This window comes from Dermacentor variabilis, chromosome 11 (assembly GCF_050947875.1).
Source record: "Dermacentor variabilis isolate Ectoservices chromosome 11, ASM5094787v1, whole genome shotgun sequence".
Lineage (NCBI taxonomy): Eukaryota > Metazoa > Arthropoda > Arachnida > Ixodida > Ixodidae > Dermacentor > Dermacentor variabilis.
The window spans coordinates 9,978,577-9,999,803 of NC_134578.1; the positions used below are offsets into that span (position 1 = coordinate 9,978,577).

Below are 21,227 nucleotides of genomic sequence, written 5' to 3' on the forward strand. Positions count from 1 at the left end.
GCCGTGAAAAGGCTCGGGCGTTCGCGGCTGATCAACCACGATGCGGGTTGAGGCTGTCTGGGATGTCATTTTTGTATTGTCTGCTGCTGCTATTATAGTCTGCTCCGGCAAAAGAGGAAACTCGGGCGGCTCACGCCGTAGGCGACGGCTCGTGCGCTGGTGGACGGGCGTAAGCTCGTTGGGTCTGAGATGGCGTGGTTCCGGGCTGCTTTCTCCAACTCGAATTGGGCTGGAAATCATTACCCCGCACCTCCACCAGAATTGTAACGGACAGTTAAGGGAATCCAGATACAACTATTTATTGCGGGCGAACTTGTGCCCTGGGGTAAATAAAGAACACTGCCGCGTTCTAAACGGGAGATCAGGAAGGCCTTCTTCTTCTCTCTCGAGCGTCGCTTCACCTCGTCTTTTTCTATAGACGCCGACAACGGCCACCTGCGATGCGAGTGCGTGCGGTGAAAACACGTGCCATTATTTCGTCGTCTTTTCCTTCAATACGCCTTTGTCGTCTTGAGGGGGCGCACGAACCTGCGCGCGTTGTTTAAATGTTTCTGCCTTATATCAATATATATATATATATATGAACGAGAGAAGAGGGGTGCCAACAGACAATGAAGTCAAGGAAAGCAGGGAATTAGGTGTAGCTGAAAATGCAATGTAGAAAGGGAAATGAAAGCACATGAAGAGATAACTTGCCGTCTGTGGGAGCCGAATCCACAACCTCCGCATAACGCGTGCGCCGCACTGCCAATTCGTCAATTCGTCAATCAATTCGTCCACTAACTTGGGTATTTGTTTACTAGATCTTGTCTAGGAGTGCTAGCCAGCGCCTCTCAGAGCGGATGTGGAACATCCTTTTTTGCCCGATGGCACCAAGCAACATGTTATTTTAGGAGAGCGGGCACATGACTAATAAACCCTCGCAAGCCACCTGATGACATCGAGGCTGCCAAATTCGAGACCCTCGCGATTAATAAACGAGAGAAGGGGAACTGAAGGGCTTTATTTCGTTAATAATTACCACATATATATATATATATATATATATATATATATATATATATATATATATATATATATATATATATGTGTGTGTGTGTGTGTGTGTGTGTGTGTGTGTGTGTGTGTGTGTGTGTGTGTGTGTGTGTGTGTGTGTGTGTGTGTGTGTGTCCACGGTGTTTCACGTCACTTGAACCAAGGATATAAAAAAGTGGTTAACCACTGTTGAATGAAACCAACGACACATGGTTTGCCGTCATGTGGTGCTCTTTACAGTATCTTTATGTTTTGCTGGATTAGTTAATATACTGCTTAAGTGAAAATTAACTAATAGTCCCTTTAAGGCCCAGTGCGTTGCGTTACATCGTATTGGGGATGAAGAAAAGACCGATGCAATTTTTAGTGGCACGAGCATCGAGTGACACTCTTTCTCCTCGTGCAGAACTTCCGGTTCACCTCCAGAGACGTTTAACAACACCTGCAGACGGGCTAGATGGTGCACTGCTGACCGACGGAAAATAAGTGCACAAAAAGACACACACGAACAGCGGAGAAAGCACCTGTCCTGCGTCTTTCTTGGTTGTTCGTGTGTGTCTTCTTGTGCGCTTATTTCCCGTCAATCTCCTCAGACGATCGGGGACGAAAATAAAGATAAATAAGAAAAAAAGTAGAAAACATAGCACAGTGCAAAATTAATGGACTTCATTATTGATATAATACGAGAGCACAAGTTTAGTTACACGTTGAGTTACTGAAGTGCCTGGGATAATTAGAAATAATTAGAAATCACTGATAACCACGTACCAAAGCGTAGACTCGTAGACTTTAGAGATCAGCCACGTCAGCACGACTTTGGCGAAACTGCTGGAAACCCGGAAGTAGAAAGTGGAAGTAAGGATGTCACTAACGACGTGACACACAATAGTGTGGCATGATATTTAGCCGGGTAATAAATGGAAAACAGTTGCCTGGCATAGACTAGAACATGTGTCTAGCAGAGCGGATGTGACATCACTCCCTGCTCTCTCGCTTCTGCTCTCCCGGCGCGAACCGCCTCGCTCACTTGCTCGCTACAGCTGCGCGCGCTCGCTGCTTACGTGCTCTGACGTCAGCACTGGAGAGGGCGGGTAAGGGGCGCTTCGTGCGCCGCTCGCTAGGGGGCTACACCCGGCCAGGTAGCGTTAAGGTAGCGCGCGCTGCGCTTCCTCCTCGCCTCCCTCACTCCTCACCTGCATACCGTGCTCGCTTAACCTGAAGAGCACCAACGCCGAGGTGCGAGTGCCACTGAGACACCCAACTCAATGATTAGGGTCGCCTACAAATTTTGTGATAAATGCTGATGCTGCGTGATAATTTTTTTCAGCGTTTTAAAAAAGCCCGAGAAATATGAAGTAAAACCCCGTCACTGCGCTCGTGCTCTGTCGTCTTGCAGCACTCTCAATTATGCTTCGAGCGAAAGACCCGCGCGCTCAGACCGTGGCTAAGTGAGTGGCCTAGACTCTGAGCATCGGCTGCACAGTGCATCAACATCTTTGATGGCGACCCACGAAAGGGAGCCCCGTCGTCCCTAATAAGCGATGGGCTCGAAGTACGGTTGAGGTTGCTGCAATGCGATAGCGTGTGAGCGAGTTCACGTGGTTTTATTATTGCGATAGCAATTATATGGACACTCCAGGCGTAGTACTGCCGTCGCCGTGAATTCCCGTATAAAGTCCAAGAGCGATGATACCGTCGGCGCGCCGTATGTTGTACGTGCGGGTGAACGCACGCGAGGGGAGCCTACGATCGCTGCTAAGTCTGGCGCGCGCGAGGGAGGAAGGCGGAGGGCAGAGGCACCGTCTTCCGCACGCGAAAGGCTGTGAGGGCATGGGAGGTGAGGGAGGGAGAAGGCGGTGTTGGGATTCAGCAGCAATGCGTATTTCGTGACCGGGCGCAAAGGTAACTGACGATCGCGGCTCAATCTCGTTCGCGAAACGGAGGAAAGGGGGGAGGCAGGGCGGGAGGGAGGGAGGGGGGATGTTTTCTACTCCGCCGCTACAGCGTTCTTTGTGCGGCAGCGCGTGGTCGCACGCGCCAATACTTCAAAGCGTCCTGAACACGGCTAATACCTTTGTGCACGCTGTTTTCCCGCCGCTGTTTTCGTTTCAAGCGATAGAAAGCGCGAAGGCCACTTCGCTCGCTGCTGCTGCCGCGCTTGGTCGCGCCAGTGTTTTGACAGCGAGTGTCCGTGGTTATCGAGTGGAATGTGTTCCTGTTTGCCTGTGCGCGCTGACGCCATGCTTGTTAATTCAGTTAGTAAGCGAACGTTCCCACGTTTATACGGGCGATAAATCTACTATCCTTACTTTGTGCAGCTTTCTACAAATTTCCTATCGCAAATCGCCAATTTTCTTTCATTTTTCGCGGGATTTCTCTAAACGCCGAAAAAAAATCACCACGTAACATGTACTTTGCCGCAAAAAAAAATGGATCGGTCGTTCCTTAACCCCTCTACAACGTGTAACGAAACGCACTTGGCCCTTAAGAGAATATTTAAAATTTTCAATAACTAATGTCAGTCATTTAACCGATTAAGCAGAAGATAAATATATTTTGAGAAGCCCATGACTACAAACCATCCGCCATTGGTTTCACCCATTCGCGGTTGACAACTTCTTTTAAATCCTTGGTTCAATTGACGTGAAACGTCCCGTGTATGTAATGGGTGTTTCAGCGAACACTTTTAAAAAATTCTTAAGGTTAACTATAGCAGATAGCATAATTCTAGTTCAAGAGCTGGTCTACTCGAAGAGGCGGACATTACTTGCTCAAAAAACTGAAATTCATAATCGGCTAAATGACGAAAATTCGCTAATTAAGTTTTTAACTAACTATCTTATGGTACATACTGCAATTTTCAAATTCAAGCCGGGGAGTTCGCAAAGCAGTTTCACTTGGAAAGAATTCTCAGGACGACACCAGTTTCAAATATTAATTCGCGAACTGTGCGGAGAAATGCATTGCCATTCCAGTTACTTTCTTAACAACACGTCGCTTTATGCATTCAAGCACACAAGTAACTTGAATCCCACTGCATTTCTCCGCAAAGTTCAGGAATTAGTATTTAGAAACTGGTGTCAACCTGAGAATTCTTTCCAAGCGAACTCCATGACTAGAATTTGTAAACTGCAATATGGGCCATAAGGTAATTATTTTAACAGGCAATTAGTGAATGTTAATTAATTAGTCGATTATTCAATTCATTTTCTTGTGCAAGTAGTGTCCATCCCTTCCAGTAGACCACCCCATGAACAAGAAGCGCGCTATCTGTCATATGCAACCTTTCAGAATTTATGAAAGTGTTCGCATGAACACCTTGTATATACAGGGTGTACCAAGTATCATGCACCAAGATTTAAATATATGCAAATGCCACGTAACTGAACAGAACCTAGGTAATGTTGTTTGCCGTCGCTTGGAGATAGAGTATTTATTGCATTCCACCTATTTACATAATTAGTCTTAATTAATGAACTCCTGAAATATTATTTAGCACATTTATTTTTCGCATTCGTTATATTTAGGCAAACTTAAGGTATAAAGCCATGTCAAATCCAAAGGTGAAGCTGCTGCTTACAGGCCTTGAAAGAAGTCAGGTGAGCCTTTCACGATTGTCTCCGCGTGCTTTAATGCCCAGAATTACTGGCGCTGAACCTGTGTTAACTTTTCATCTGTCTGCAGAAGGAAGACTACATTGTCTCGCCGAAGGACGGTTACCTGTTCGACGACCTAACAATAACAATGTTCAGATTGCACGCCTTAAAACACAAGAAGGAGTATGGCAATCCAGATTGTGTCTTCCTCATGACGGGGTACTCTTCTTTCTCTACACTCTGTCCTACGAACCGACGGCATAGTGTTTATTACAGTTAAGAAAAAAATGTCTCATGTATTTCATGCAGGCTTGACGTGTTTACCTTCTATAAGGGCGAAATGACTGCCGCTGGTTTAGGTAGGTAAGATTTTATCACGTCGCATGTCATGCGGTACTTGTAGAGAGCGCTTTTATATAGAGTGAATCCCAGGGACTTCACTATCTTTTGGCGAAAGCAGGGCACGCAGAGACGAACACGCATGTATGCACAGAAATAATTTTTTTTTGCCGTAGCCTTGCTTTGTACTTTATGATCTGAACTTATGACATTATAGTCATCATGCTGGATGACTTCCTCGTTGCTATAAAGGGCTGCGTTCACATAAAACTGGTTTAACTTTGTCAAGCTATGGCAGCATGCTGTATAATGCTCTTCGCCAAACTGAAGCCTACAGTAAAATGTCCGACCTATCCCCACCCCCCCCCCCACCCCGGTGCGGTGCATTAAGTTATTCATTGTGCTATGTCCACATAAAAACTTCGTCTTCTTCCATCTCGATCATCAGCGCCAGCTTTCTTAGCATTGATGCTGCAAAATGCATTAAGGAAACAAAACACAACTTTGACCTATAATAATATGACTTACAACATGGCAATAAATGTTATAAGATGGCTCAAATTTTTGCCCGCTAGCATAGGATAGATTTACAACGAACAGTATGAATTGTCAAGAAACGTGCTAGCGAAACAATCATTGTATCAGTTGAACAAATTCAGTGACGTGCACATTTACAACCATTCTGCTCTTTCTAGGAATCGGCTTCGTTTCCGGTGTCTGCACAAACCACTTCGTCGCACTCGGGGAAGACAACCCGGGACTTTTCAGTGGAACGCACACTTTTGCCCACGAAATTGCTCATCTGTAAGATAAGTCTTTCGCATGCACCTTTCTTTAATTAGGACAGGAACGACACAGGATGCGTCGTCTTCTGCATTTTAACTTTACTTATACTGCAAAAACATCGAAAAACTATGGCATAAAGGGATTCTATATAAAAACCCGTATGTACTCATATATCGTATGGTATCATTGGATACAGGAGTTTTTACTCAAAGATTATATATACAAAGGCAACAGACAATGAAGCCAAGGAATGAAAGAGTTAATTAGCTGGACGTGAAATTTAGATGCAGAAAACAATGAAAAAAGAAGGAAAATGAAAATGGGTGAAAAGATAACTTGTTGCCGATGGGAGACAAGCCCACTACCTCCCAATGCGTTGCACCAACATTTCTGACTCGGCGACGGCCATCAATTCTTTCGTTAGCTTGGGGCTTTATGTCTACTAGATCTAACCCGGCGAGTGTTAGCCAGCCTCACTCGGTGCCATGATGGGTGAATGAGGAACATCTTTTTTTGCCCGATGGTGTCACGTAACACATGATCTTAGGAGAGCTGGCACATGGCTGATAAATCCTCGTACACTACCTAATGGCAACAAGGCTTCAAGATTCGAGACCCAGCTATTAATGAATGAGAAGAATGGAAACAGTGGGGCTCTATTTTTGTTAATCACAACCACATAAAGCCTAGAGGCAATCAAGCCAAGGAAGGATAGGGGTAATAGCTGTGGTTAAAATTGTAATGGGGAGAATAACGAAAGAAAATGAAAGTGGTCGAAAAGATAACTTGTCACCGGTTCGGGATGAAACATCTCCATAAATATTAGAGACTAGCTGTGGCTGGAAGGGCGTGAATAATAAATCTATGTAAACATTTCAATGGTTAACAGAGGACGAGTAGTTTTGGAGAACTGGACGCTCAGTAAAACAAACAATAAATTAATTTTGTGCATGAGACAAGGCCGCGTAAAAAAGAAATAACAGGATGAACTAAGTTTGGCTGGGCATGAACATTGGTAGCCTTCAAGAAAGCCCGAAATACTGAATGAGAACTGCCTTAAGCAGAGCAAAAAACACAAGAACCATGAGTCTGACTGCGAAACACTAGTCCACGAAGCAACCGAATAACATGTTTAATTTGTTTAAATTTAAACAACAATGCAAGCAGTAAACAGTGGTCGAACAAGAGATTTCGTTGTAGCCAACGTTTCCACAAGTGGACGGGTCATGGCCAGCGATACAGCTGATTGCCTGGAAAGCGTTTATATGAAGTTATCGTCTTCCGCACCCGGCGGACGATGGCAACAAGGGATGGGGGTAAGTTAAACGAGGCGAAATGTCTTAATGTGTTGCAGTGAGCTTTTTGGTTCGATGACATGATGAACCACTGCGCCGCGAAGCAATATTATGGACAAGGACGCGATGGACTAGGACACTAGACCCCCATGAAGCGCAGCCTATGAACTCTTGGATGAAAACGACGGAAGAAGTGTATAAATCTAGAGTAAGCAAGATGCAGGCTGTCACATGGCATTTCAAGTCGTATGCGCCCGAATTTGTGTGCTCATAAAATCGATTTGTGTTTGTCATCTTGTGCTAGGGGTAGTGTGCTAACACATGTGCCGTTTGATCGCGATTCCATTTGGAATTATCCGATGATTGTTGAGGCATTTGTTTGTTGTAGGTGGTAACGATGGTAGTTCCTTTTAAATTCTCACAGGTAATTACGTTGTTTTCCAGCTTAGTGCTCGCCCATGCGACATTTCTTGTTTGACTACTGTATTTGCCCTCACTATGAAATCGAACGCCTCTCTTTCTGGGCAACATTAAATCTACTGGACTCCAGACCATTTTTTGAGTAAGAAGTACTGGGACCACGGCCACATCTGTCACTGGCAAAATAAGCCAGTGGCGCCCTAGTGCATGACTTAAAGCTCGGAAGCTTGAGAGACCACTTATAGTGCTCCTGTACATCCTCCCACGTGCGCTCACTGCTGACTCTCTTGCTCTTTCTATTTCCCCTTTCCCTTACCTCCACTTAGGAAGTAAACCGGACGAGCGCCAGGTTCACTTCCCGGTCTTTCCTCTCCTCGCGTTCTCTCCACTGTTCATAACTTCCTTCTCATCTTCCTGTAATTCCGTCTTCCTCAGTATGCATTAAAGAGGCTGCTTGTATATCCTTCGAGACCTACGAGCAGCCTTGAAGATTAAAAAAAAACATTGGGCTATTCCAAATCTTACGCCTGCCATCCTTGTGCACTTTGCAAAGGCTGGGAGCAAAACACGACGGATACATGGACGTCCCAAGACACCCTGGTGCGGAAGCTTGTCCTTGGAGTGACGGACACATCATGAGCTACGTCAACAAAGGGCCTGAATTCCACCGTTTTTCAGAGCTTACCATTTTAGTCGTCAAATGCAGAAGCTTAAAAAAACAAAACTGATGAATTTGATATTCTGACCTCTTCAGTCAAACCTCCCGTGATTATAGGTACTGAGCCTTGGCTCGACGAATCTGTTGGTAGTTCCTAAGTTTTTCCGCTTGGTTTTCACGTCTACCGTTCCGATCGCGATGCGCATGAAAGTACAGTCTTTCTACTTGTTGACTCGTGCTTGCAATCGCCTACCGTATTAGTCCCAATTGATTGTCCCCAGTCAGTTTGGTGCAATATCCGATTTGAAACTGGGAAGTTGCTGACAGTTGGCTCCTTTTACCGTTCCCCCGCTTCCACATCACCTAAGATCTTTACAGCCCCCTCCGAGTTTCTTTCTACAAAAAATAATGACTATCTTATTGGTGGTGATTTCAGTATGCCTGACGTGAGGTGGGTACACAATAAGTCTGTCCTTGTTAATTCTTCCGTTCTGTCTATAGCATTCCGCGTGGTAATAGTTACCAATGATATTTATCAGTTTGTTATTCAACCTACTAGGTGTGGTCCGAATAGCACTTCTGTCTTAGATCTGCTTTTTTCAAACCAGCCATTGCTTGTGTCTGATAACGCCGTAATTCCCGGTATTAGTGACTATGGCTGCATTGTGGCGCATGTTCAGATCGTTCCCTTCTCATTTGCGCATGATCACCCAAGGAAGGTATATTTTTTTGAGAAAGGCAATTACGTTTCATTATCTAATGATCTTTCCATATTCCTGCTGGAATTCAGTCACTTAGCTCAGTCCGCAGATTGCAATACCCTATGGGATACATTTTCTTGCACACTAAAGCAGTTGATTGATACACATGATCCATGTAAACATTTGCCTGCAAAAAAACGTAGTGATCAGTCTTAGGTTACTCGGGAGGTCAAGCAATTGCTTATTAAAAGACATTGTCTTCTGAGTGCTTATAGAAAGCACCGTAACCCTTATGTACTTGTAATGCTAAAGTCCCTTGGAAAATATATTAAAGTGAAAAAAAAGGTTGCTATACTTCTTAGCATAGCATTAGCAATATTTCTTAGCATTGGGCCCAAAGTTACAAATTAACCCGAAAGAAATGTGGAAGTGTTTAAAAACAATTAGAAAAGAATCAGTTGGTATCCCGAGCTTAAAAAACGGCAGTGTACTTCTTACTGAGGACTTCGATAAAGCGTCTTGCTTCCAGTTTTTTTTTAGTCTTCTTTCACAACTCCATGTCATAATAAATTACCGCGTATTACCGACTACGTGTTCGACCCTATGCCGTAACTGGTCCTGACACACAGTGGTATAGTTAAGTTACTTAAAAATATAAATGCTTCTTCTGCAAGTGGTCCTGCTGGTATACCTTCTTATGTGTTAAAGGCTTGTTCCGACATAATCATCCACTATCTGGTTATTATTTTTGAGAAATCGTTAAGTACTTCTTGCTTACCTAAGGAATGGAAACTTGCAAACGTGGTACCAATCCATAAAAATGGCCTCAAAATATTGTCTCCAACTACAGGCCAATTTCCCTAACGAGTGTGTGTAGTAAAACACTGGAGCACATAGTATACAGTGCCATAACAAAACATCTAGAAAACGATATTTTTTTAGAGAATATCAGCATGGTTTTAGGTCTGGTCGTTCCTGTTCGACACACCTCTTAAAATTCAGCCACGATCTTTTTCATTCATTCGATCTCTGTGTTCAGACTGACTGTATATTTCTAGATTTTAGAAATGCATTTGATTCTGTTCCCCATGTTTTGCTGCTACATAAGCTATCATCCCTCGGTATATCTCCTTCATTGCTTGATTGGATTAAGGGTTATCTGCAGGAACGCATGCAACGGGTTGCTATTAATGGCTCACAATCTTATTACATTGCTGCTACTTCGGGAGTTCCACAGGGATCTGTTTTGGGGTCATTGCTGTTTTTGGTCTACATCAATGACATTGCTCAGGTTGTGTCATGCAAAGTGCGTCTGTATGCGGATGATTGTGTGGTTTATCACCGCATTAGGTCCGCCACTGACCACGAGTACTTGCAACGCAATTTGGACTGTATAATACGCTGGTGTGCTAGGTGGCAAATGTCCTTGAACACCAGTAAGTGTCAGTACATCTCCTTTACATGTAAACAAGATCCATATCTGTTTCATTAAACATTAGAGAATGTCCTGCTATCGCGAGTAACTGAGTATAAGTATATTGGTGTTTATTTCTCATCGAATTTAACTTGCACTAAGCACGTTGAATATGTCACAGCGAAAGCCTGTAAAATGCTAAATTTTGTTAAACGCAACTTCCGGTTAGCTCCTCCCAAAATTAAAGAACTCTTTTATTTTTCGAACGTAAGACCCATATTAGAGTATGCCTGTATGGCCTGGGACCCGCAAACCAAAACTCTGTCTAATATACTCGAGCATGTACAATACCACGCAGCCCGTTTTGTCTGTAGTAATTATGACTTTACTTCTATTATTACTGCACTTAAGGATAACTTGGGGTGGGAATTAATAAGCACACGTAGACAACATGTGAGATTAGAAATGCGTTTTAAAATTTATTTCGGTGTGGTTGAAATATATAAAGAAACACCTTTTACCCCCTCATTTCTTATCTCACAGAAGTGACCAGTCTTCAAAAATAAGAGAAATTATTTGTAGAACTAACGTCTTCAAGCACTCGTTTTTCCACACACAATATCACAGTATGATCGGTTAGCACAGGAAATTGCTTATTGTCGCTCTGAAGCATCATTCAGAGCATTTCTGTTGAATTTGTAGCGGCGCGAACATTTCTATTGCTGTGTTATATTTGGTTGATCAGTTCTGTATTTTGTCGAGTTGATTTAACACTGGATTCCCCCTGAAATAATGCCCTCGGGCGCTGCAGGTACTTGAAATAAATAAATAAATAAATAAATAAATAAATAAATAAATAAATAAATAAATAAATAAATAGGCCTATTCCAAATCTGACGCCTGCCATCCTTGTGCATGTTGCAAAGGCTGGGAGCAAAACACGACGGAGACGGCCCAGACGCGGACATCCCAGGACACCCTGGTGCAGAAGCGTGTCCTTGGAATGACGGATACATGATGAGCTACGTCAACAAAGGCCCCGAATTCCACCGTTTTTCGTTGTGCAGCTTGAACCAAATGCGGCACGTTATACGGTAAGACCAAAAACAGCTGCGGAAACCCAGCCCTTAAGCACTGAAGTTCTCGCCTCGGAAGCTTTTATCTATATGTGTGTGAACGGTAAAATCGTTTCTTTCGCCATCCACAGAACAAACTTCGTAAGGGGTTTTGGTATCTACATGAGAACCTTTGCCGAATGCTAGAAGTAGTTCTTTATTTACGCCTTCAATTTTGTTTACTAAAGATCAGTAAATCTTAAGTTAAAAACGGAAAGCATTAAACTCATAACATTTACTCTGCAGTAAATAGAGCTGCCACAATTCTGATAACTTTTTCAATCAAGAATTTTGACGTTTAACAAATAGATTCCGGTTGTTTCAACCAATCAACCTAAAAAAATTGCCTGAGTCAGATAGCTCAACTGTTGTCCATGAGCTGCGGTACTCGAAGAGGGGGGCACAACTTGCTAGAAATGAATGATCGTCTAATAAACAGCAGTTCATTAGTTAAGTGTTTAATTGTTACCCTATGGCACACATTGAAATTTACAAACTCTAGCCGGGGAGTTCGGGAAGCGGATCCACTTGGTATGAATTATCAGGATGACACGAGTTCCAAAATATTTATTCCTGAACGCTGCCGAGAAATGCATTGGAGTTCCAATTACTTTTTTGCTTCACTGCATAGAGCGACGTCTCGTTAAGAAAGTAATTGGAACAACAGTGCATTTTTACCCCAGGTTTGACGGCGCATATCTTGTAAATGGTGTCACCAACACAGTTATTCTCAAGTGGATATGCCTTGCAATGCCACCCGCTATAATTTGTAAATTATAATATGTGCCCCGTATTAATCAGTTAGAAGTCTAATTTGTGCATTTTAGTTAATTAATCGACTGTGCATTTCGATTTTTGTGCATGTCCGCCTCTTCGAGTAGACCTCTCATGGAGTAGTATTGTGCTATCTGCCACAGACAAGTTTTAAAATTTATTGAAAGTGTTTCCTGAATCTCCATATACATCATACACTCACCCGCACTGAATTTAATTCTGGCATTTTATATTTGGCTAATGATACTTGTTGTCTTTGACATGCTGTTACTGGACTATTGAAGTTAGAACCTTAATTTTAGTTGAACTAACTGGTTTACGTTTCTAAAAAGTTTGCTCATGATTCAGGGTATTGTTCATTATTGTTTATGTACATGTTCTCTTGTCACTTATACTGCCTAGTTCAAAGCGTTGTATGTGTATCCCGATGTTCTAAATTTGACTGTATTTGCTACGTGCCAGTTCAATTTCTGTCATTTGATTTTAGTGTTGCTTCTGAGCTGAATCGGCGAACATATTATAGATCATTAAAAAGCTGTGCAAGCCTTTCGTTCGCAAATGTTTACATTGCTTCATTCGTGCCCGTTTCGTATTTTGTTATCTTTCAAACCTAACGGCCACTCACACAGTTACGCTGAAGTCGCACTGCTATCGAAAAAAGAAACCTTGATCATTTAAGCTGACACTAGCATATTTGCAGCGACTGCAGGATATATAAATGCTTTCTTGAAGAAACAAACAGTTTCGTGCCTTTGTGTGCATTTCGATATGCGCGTTTACATGTGTGCTCGTATTTCTTTCCGTCGTTCACATATACATTTGAACAGTAAAGTCACGATTAATCGCGTTTCCATTCGAGTAGCGAGAGAAAATTTCAGATGATTTTTTGAAGTGCCTGACAAGCATAGCTCAGCATATAGTAAGCGGATACTAATTCTCCACTATAATGCCAGACTATGTACTCGCTCGCATTCATTTGCGTTCATACTCTTGGGCACTTACGTTTACACTCACTCGCAGGTGCTCACTTGCGCACATGCTGACATCCACCGAGACTCATGTTGATCCTCACACCATGTAGAACCCACTGCCACCAAATTTATTTTGTGCTCACTTTAACTATCATTCGCTTTCGCTCACACCCCCTGTATTTCACTAACGCTCTTGCCTTGCGCCTGTATATTGAGCGTGAATCATTGTACTCGTAAATGCTGTCTAATGCTAAGGAGTATCTTTGCACGATGGCTGTTAGTACTTATTCACCTTCCAGGAGTTATGCAGGTAGCGGGGGAGCGTGTTAGTGTTACTATCCAAGACTTACCAAGATCTCTCTTGCTCCCGTTAGAGCTGGTTCAACATTTTCCAGTATTATATCGTGGGGTTTTTGTCAAAGTAACGTGGGGTCACTGAAAAGAAGTGCAAAGTTGGGTCTTAGAACCACTACTCAGAGTAATTGATATCGAAAGACAATCCCTGGAGTGCGGAGTCTTAGTTTTGATGCGGTGCCCTTGAGACATGAAAAATCTTGACTGCTTCACCAGTCTGTTAGTAACTGTATCCTCAAAATCGCAATGTTCTACTGGTCGCTTGGTATCAATTAAACTTTTTGTTAGTTCTACAAGCGTTTGAGATAGTTGTAAGTTTTGTGTTACTTCACAACTTTTCGTTCAGAAACTCCTAGCACCAGTGTAACTCACAGGTGCAGCAAACCTCACTTTAGCAATGTGCTCGGCGAAAAAGTGTCTGCGAAGGCATGAACCTATTTAAATTGCAAAAGATTAAAAGCTATGCATAGGCCAGTGGCGGGGACAGGCTAGTCCAGACCAAGCAACGGCTGATTCTACACGTGCCTGTCAATTTCTTCATCTTGGGCCGCAGATCAGTGCTGTGATGTTTCAGGCTGGGCAAACATTTGAAAAATTTGCATACAGAACCGAATATTGCATTATTCGATTCGTTATTCGAATCGAACGCTCATTTATTGTAAACACGGACATTTTGGGTACAGTTCTAGGAATCCATGAAATCGCTAATGTGCGATGATTCAATCCCTGCGGTCACATTGTAGACATAAAACACGAGAAGTTATAACATTGTGGAAAAGGCTATACTCAGCTTAGGCAAGCAGAATTTTTCAAACAAACAGCCATCATTCACACCAACCAATAGAGTGTGGGTTTGCTCCTAAGGTTCCCTTCATGGTTTTAAGAAACAGCAGTTTACGACGCTCAGTGTAATAACAGAAACTTCCTATCGTCGTTAATATACTGGGATATGAAGATCAATGGTGAAAACGAATTTTCATTGTTGGAATTTTTTTTTGTAAAACTATTCGCTGTTTGAATCAATTATGTTCGATTATTGCAGTTTTCGATTATATTCCATGCGGTCTCAAGAATTGCTTTTAGCACGCCCATAATGTTACATTCAGGGGCGGTAATTTTTTTACCATAGCATACTGTATAGCTACTAACGCACCATGTGTTTTTCGTCTGCGATTGTACTGTCGTGAGTACACCGCTTCAAGTAACAAAAGTACCCCCTCCAAAAAAAAAAAATCTCAATCACTTCCGTCGCTGCAACTGCTTTGCCATTTCTGAATTTCAGCCGTGTAGGACCAGCGTGCTGGAAGGTGTCATCAGCGGGGAGCGTTGTGAAGAGCGTATACCCAGGAATGGCAGTGACCTTTGAAAAATTTTGCAAGGCTTTGCAAACCGACAAGGAAAACTCCACGTATGAATACGTCACCGTAAGAATAAAATGTCTGCTGTATCAATATTTCGTATTTATATCGGGAGTGTAAATAAGCTCGCGCACAATGCCATTCTAAACGAATACCTTATGACTTTTTTTTATCTTCTTGCTCCTCGTGCAGGTCCAACAAAGTTCCTGTAAAGTGGTGTGTCATTTTTCGAAAATTATCTCGTATCTATTTGCTGGTCGAATACCGGAACGCTACAGTTTATCCTTCACCATAAAAGAAGACGCGCTGGACTTCATGGAATGTGGCTCCAATCGCGTAAGCACTGGCCGGCAGACTTACAATTTATGCATGCGTAGCACGTGTCAGCGTAAAGAACTTGAAAATTAAGGAGCTCTCAGGTGATGAACATCAAAATGGAGTGGGGGTTAATATTTACAGAGCAAGTGCAAGTAGCAGAGGCGTTGTTAATAGCGCAGAAAATTGTGTAGGTAAGCCGCAGAAGCATTGTAAAAAAAGGAGCCGAGGCAGAAGACAATTCTATACTAAGGTGACTGTAAAGTGTAACAAGAGGATCACAGAAAGGCAGGCAGGTTCACTATCACTTGACTCATTTGGCTACCGTACTAATAGGAGGAACTCTGGCGCTCTACTCCTGGAATCACATTTGTTGTCTCGCAAATCAGTTCGGCAAAAACCTTCGCTGGGGAGGCAGTTTCAAGAAAGGGTAATGTAGTCATCCCTCAAGAGTAATGACAAAACAGGAAAGGAAACACATACAAATTTCTGAGAATAAAAAACAGCAGTTGAAGAAAAAGAAGCACTTGTCCGATGACGGAATCCGGAACCAACAAATTTTCGGTGCTTCTGGTCTACAATCTGCATGAGTTAATCAGGAAGTTAGCAACTTGCAGAACTAAGCTGAAGCGCAGACACGCAGAATTTGACACAAATTTTCTGCGGATGCCTGCAAATTGAGGAAATTTTACGCAAGGGAATCGGTGTCATGCACATGAGCGCTTAGCACAAAATTACGAAGGAAACCTGTACGTGCTTCTCAAAAAAAAAAAAAGGAAGCTTCATGTGTAACTTAGTGATGCTTTTTAAATGATATATTGCTTTTGATAAGAAGCAACCAAATAACTACAAGTTTGTGTTCCTTGCACTTAAGTTGTACTTTGTGCTTGCCTCGAAACATTTATTCGTAGGCGTTATGTGTACAGGTGAACAACTAAAATCGTTTATCGTGTAGCATCAGGGAAAGTGCAGATGCTCACGAACAGTAATATACTTAGAAGCAAAGAGAGCAAACAAAGCGAAAACACCCTTCGGATCAGCCCTTCACATGAAAAAGGCATGTTGATTGCCCTTGGATCTTCGGCTAAGAATGGCAGTAAACACATAGTTAACTTTCGAAGGATAGTGGCACGAACCTTAATTAGAAAACGTTTCAAGCAATGAAAACACGAAGTTACATGTCAACTTGATGCCAGCAATTGTACTATTTGCCAACGTACAGGAAAACAAAATATCAGCTAAAGACGTTGACAAACTAACAATATAAGGTTGTGGGTTCGGACATGAGACCACACCAATATCCCACAAAACTTTAATTTCAGACATCATTGCAGTAACAATTAGGTTTCACGCTTTTCCACATTTCCTTGAATTTATACAATACGACGCTCTCTTATTGACGTTTAAATTTTGTTGAAAGGTACAAATTATCTGGTAGCTGAGTTCTCGTGATCTATCAAAATTTCTTTAGTTTTTTTAGTAAAAGTTATAGAATGTTAACAGAAAACGTGTGTTAGATGCCAGTACGAACAAAATAGCCTAATAGTAGACATCATAAGTAATAATACCAGCTTAATACATTTTATAAGTCGCTTTTGCAGTATCTGCATGAAACGGACCCGCAGGCTTATTTTCAATTTAATTCTGACATTATTCCGCGTGGCAACCGAAGCGAATAAAGTTCCAGTTATGAACACTTGGCGCACTCAGTATTTCCCAGCACCATGCGAAACATTATTGCTGAGATGATATTTATCGCGCTTATAGCTTTTTTAATGCGAAATCATCATATGCCTCTTTACGAGAAAATCCGTCGGCGTCACCGAAAGATGGTTCCGAAATGGCCTACTGCCCAAGTAGCAAAAACCCGTGAAAAAATGCTTGGATTAATGTCAAGTTTCTCAGGGAGGCTCCTGTAAACAAAGTAAATTATAGCCATCCAAAAGAAAACTGTTGTACATTTTCATCTGGGTGGGAATCAAGCATGAGCACGCAGGGTGGGAGACAAGCACGCTTCTTTGACGCCACAGTGGCTCCACGGTTACTGAAGGTGTGACAGTGCGTGCCTCATTGGGCACGTGACGGTGTAGTCAATGGGGTCAAGATGGCGCCATGTAATGAGTATATAGAATGAGCGCGTTCCTGATATTCCGATGTGTACAAGAAATTGGCTGTGGCTTAGCTAAGGTTAAGCCCAGGATGCGAAGCATACTAGCCTTTATTTTAGTTGTTGAACCACTGTTTAGCCTGGTGAACTGCTGTTGCTTGGCTATATTTGGTTCGGCTAGACGAAGAAACAACTCATGCGTTACTCTGCTTCGCCTTCAAGAGTGGAACGCGACAGCGTTTCCGTCGACCCGCCAAGGGGTGTAAGACAATGGGCTACGGCGCAGCGACTACGCGCCCGCATTGGACGCGGTGAGCGTCGAGCAACGCAGCGTTCGGCGCGGCAACGAAATGTGCGCCTGAGCAAGCGACGCACGCCTGAGCCTTAGAAACAGCTCGTTTCTAAGGCAACACCGCATTCACTAGAGGCGCTTTTGTACCGCCTTGAATCATCGTACTCGTGGCTCAGTGTTTTTTCTTGTCACAGAGCACAGATATTCCATGGAAAACCGCACACGCAACATACGAAGTGAATCAACCACTTCGCGCAGATATCCCCTAATACTTCCTCCCTTCACATCACTGGTCGTTACAACATATTGCGGCAGTGCTTTTCCCAAACGAACTTGAATTACTGTGCGTAGAAAGTATAAAGACTTAGTTGATACAATGTTGCCAATGCCATTGTACAGGTCTGTAAACTGGGGAGGCCAAGGAGATGATGTACTTAAACGGGTGAAAAAAATGCCAGTTAGACCCTCTCAAAAAACGTTTTTCTTTAAGCTACACACAAACACGCTACCCGTAAAAACATGGTTAGACGAAAAAGGAATATATGTGCCATGGACAGTAAACTGCTTACTTTGTAAAAAGCCAGAGACCATTGAACACGTTTTCATCGATTGCTGGGACCCAACATTTCATTGGGATATCTTACAACGTACACTTAAAAAAGAACTACCGATTACACCTCTTGGTATTCGATATTTGCCAACCGATAACGAAGGAGGAGTTCCGTACGATATGTTTATGCTCCTTGGCCTCCACAGTCTGTGGAAAACGAGAATGGCAGTGCGACACTCGGATGTCGATACCCGTCCGGCGAGAATAAACTTCATCGAAAGTGTCGCGTATATTCGGGAAATATATCGTGCCCAGAGTGAGCCTCCCGAGTGGGTGGCTATTCTTGATGAACTGATCAAGCTGAAGCGATTTTAATATATAATGTTAGCCAAAGTGTGGTTGACATGTTTTAGCATTTGAATGTGTTCTTGGTTTGTGCTGCAAACAGGCAATAAAGAAAAAAAAAGTACTCGTGGCTCAGTGGTAGCGTCTCCGTCTCACACTCCGGAGACCCTGGTTCGATTCCGACCCCGCCCATCTTGCAAGAGTTGAGCCCGGCTTGCAGCTGTTGTGACGTCAGTGCCCTAGCGGGAGGAGCGGGAGTTAGGCCGCAGTACCATCTGTGCGACCGCAGGCGAGCGCACGAGCTGAGACCCGGCTATGTAGCTACGTGGCCGCAAGCGAGCGCACGAGTTGAGCCTCCGCTTTTGCAGCTGTGATGACGTCATATGGTAGCTACGCGGCCGCGCGCGGCGCAGCAAGGAAGAGCGTGGTTGTGCGGCTAGTATGCTTCGCATAATATAATGCTTTCGCTTTCCCACACTTAAGCAGTCTTAAGTGGGTCTGCGTGATTATTATTGCGATAGCAATTATATGGACACTCCAGTCGCATTTCTGCGACGGCGTCGCCGTGAGGTTCCGTAACAGTGGAAGCGTGCGATGGTGCGCCGGCGAACTCAGTTCAATCTCGCGTGCTCGAACAAGGAACGCGGCCGGATGTGTGCCCTAGCTCTCCTGTCGCGCGCGAGGCAGGGGGGTGAGGCGAGATGGAGAGGCGTTCTTCTCTGGCGGCTGCTAGGGTGCCTCGATCTCCGAGGCGTTGCTGGTGTCGTCTTGAAAGCGATCCGCGACATGGCAAAAGTGCGCGCCCGCGCGGGCCTCATCTTCAAAGTTATCTGCGATGTTTGTAGATGCGCGTAGTGCCGGTCCCTTCGTATGCGTTGTGCTTTCGACGTTTCGTTCGTGTTGAAGCGAGAGATGCATGAAGGTCAATTCGCTTGTGGTTGCCACGATTCCTCACTCTAGAATTTTGACAGCGAGTTTCCGTGCTCATTGAGCGAGATGTGTTCATGTTTACGTGTGCGTGCGTGACACCGTGCTGGTTAATTTAGTTAAAACACGCTGGCTGGCTAGCTGGTTTGAATCCATGATAGAATGTGGCAAGCACGATTGAACAAGGAAGTAGAAAGAAGCAGACACACAGAAGCAGCGCTGTCTTTCTGTGTTTGCTTCTTTCTACGTTCTCGTTGAGTCACGCTTACACATTCCATAATTGCTAATTTAGTTAGTAAGCGAATGTTTACAAGTCTATACGGCCGTTAAAGCTACTGTCCTTACTTCGTGCAACTATCTACTAATTTGCTATCGCAATCGGTGCTTCGCCTTTCGTGCGGAACTGCGAGTTCTTTTGGAGCATGGCTAATGTGATTTGGTTTGTGTTAGCTGTACTGGTTGCAGAGAGCTTGCGTGTCATTAAGTTATGACTATTCAACATGCCTTTTGAACAGCCCAATGTCGTGTATTCGTGAAAGTACGTGACTATTACTCGCAGCTACGCTGCGAGTAACAGCCCGCAAGGGCTAGCAGTATTGGAAATAAATAAAAAATAAATAAGAAATATACTTGATGGGTTCGTGAAACGGCGAACTCTGTAGATGAGCTTTTTTCTCTCGTTGCACCTGCACTCGCTAGAGCGGACATGTAAACTTTATTTATTCAATAATCTGATATCTAAGTCTATGCGTGTCATACGGCCCCCAAAGCCAGTTGTAAAGTTTATGAATAATTAGCAAGCCTACAGTTTTGCGTAACATCATCACTTTCGTGATACTGGATGTTCATCATTCACGCTTCCCTAATTTGATGCGCAAGTAATGTGTTTAGATTTTGGTAAGTCGCACTGCCTGACCACAGTAAACATTTGTGCAGGTGTCACGTATGGGGATTGGTTAACGCCTGCGTCACCTCCTCTCTGCGTCGGCCCGGCATTGCACTACTTTCAGGATTTGTTCCTACACGGGGACACGATATTGGAGAGAGTGGTAGACCTTAACAGAGTCGCTGTAGAAAGCGTTTTTACATGAGGGTTGCAATGTGGGCGTGTTGGTAACGCATCTTGAATAGGCTTCAGTAGCGCTGCTAAAAGACAGGATTAGAAGACAGGAATAGATAGTTGGTGTATGTATTCTTTCGTTCTGTCTTTTATTCGCGCTGCCGTAAACATATTTAAGACAGTTCTTACAAACGAAAATTTTGGTGAGTTTGGCGCTTGTTCTTTCACGAAGAAGGCATTAAACCGGTTATTGGTCTTGTCTGCAGGTTTGCATACAAGGAGTGTGCGTGAAAAAGAGTTCTGACGTTGAGGGAACAACAAAAAGACAGATATCGACTGATGTCGTTGAGACCTCTTATGCAGAAACAACCCCAATACCGACGACAAAATCTACGACAAGACGAAGGTTCTGGTTGCGGCACAGGACAAATAGGCCCTGACCAACGCGTTGGCAACACAAATGTGGAATCAGTGCGCGCACTTGTAATGTGAATCATGCACAGTCTGTAAAGAATAAATATTATAATACAACAGCACCCCAAATGATATATTCTGCTTCGGGGTAAAAGCCCATACCTTTGATTTAGGTTAGAACATCATGATGTCATTTTTTCAACTCCTCTATATGACGCCTTCTAAGGCTGCCGTGATTGAGTATTGGCTGTGACATAGCGCTGCCAAGCAAGAGGGCTCGGAATCAAATTCACGCCACGGCGGCCAGATCTCGACTGGGCGAAATGCTAAAACGCCCGTGTAGCATGCATTGGGTGCATGTTAACGAACCCCAGGAGGTCAAAACTGATCCGCAGTCTTCC

The 21,227-nt window shown here is 43.5% G+C and overlaps 1 protein-coding gene across 1 annotated transcript in view; it reads left to right on the forward strand.

The window, feature by feature from the left end:
- The window catches only part of LOC142564954 (venom metalloproteinase antarease TserMP_A-like), a 49,635-nt gene extending 28,692 nt beyond the window's left edge, over nucleotides 1-20,943 (forward strand). Inside the window, exons 6-13 of the mRNA XM_075676168.1 lie at nucleotides 4,563-4,634; nucleotides 4,720-4,850; nucleotides 4,941-4,990; nucleotides 5,666-5,774; nucleotides 11,171-11,338; nucleotides 14,741-14,882; nucleotides 15,009-15,152; nucleotides 20,679-20,943. Of these exons, the coding sequence (XP_075532283.1) occupies nucleotides 4,563-4,634; nucleotides 4,720-4,850; nucleotides 4,941-4,990; nucleotides 5,666-5,774; nucleotides 11,171-11,338; nucleotides 14,741-14,882; nucleotides 15,009-15,152; nucleotides 20,679-20,852 (990 nt within the window). The 3' untranslated portion in view covers nucleotides 20,853-20,943. The remainder of the gene's footprint in view (nucleotides 1-4,562; nucleotides 4,635-4,719; nucleotides 4,851-4,940; nucleotides 4,991-5,665; nucleotides 5,775-11,170; nucleotides 11,339-14,740; nucleotides 14,883-15,008; nucleotides 15,153-20,678) is intronic.
- Nucleotides 20,944-21,227: the final 284 nt, after the last annotated feature.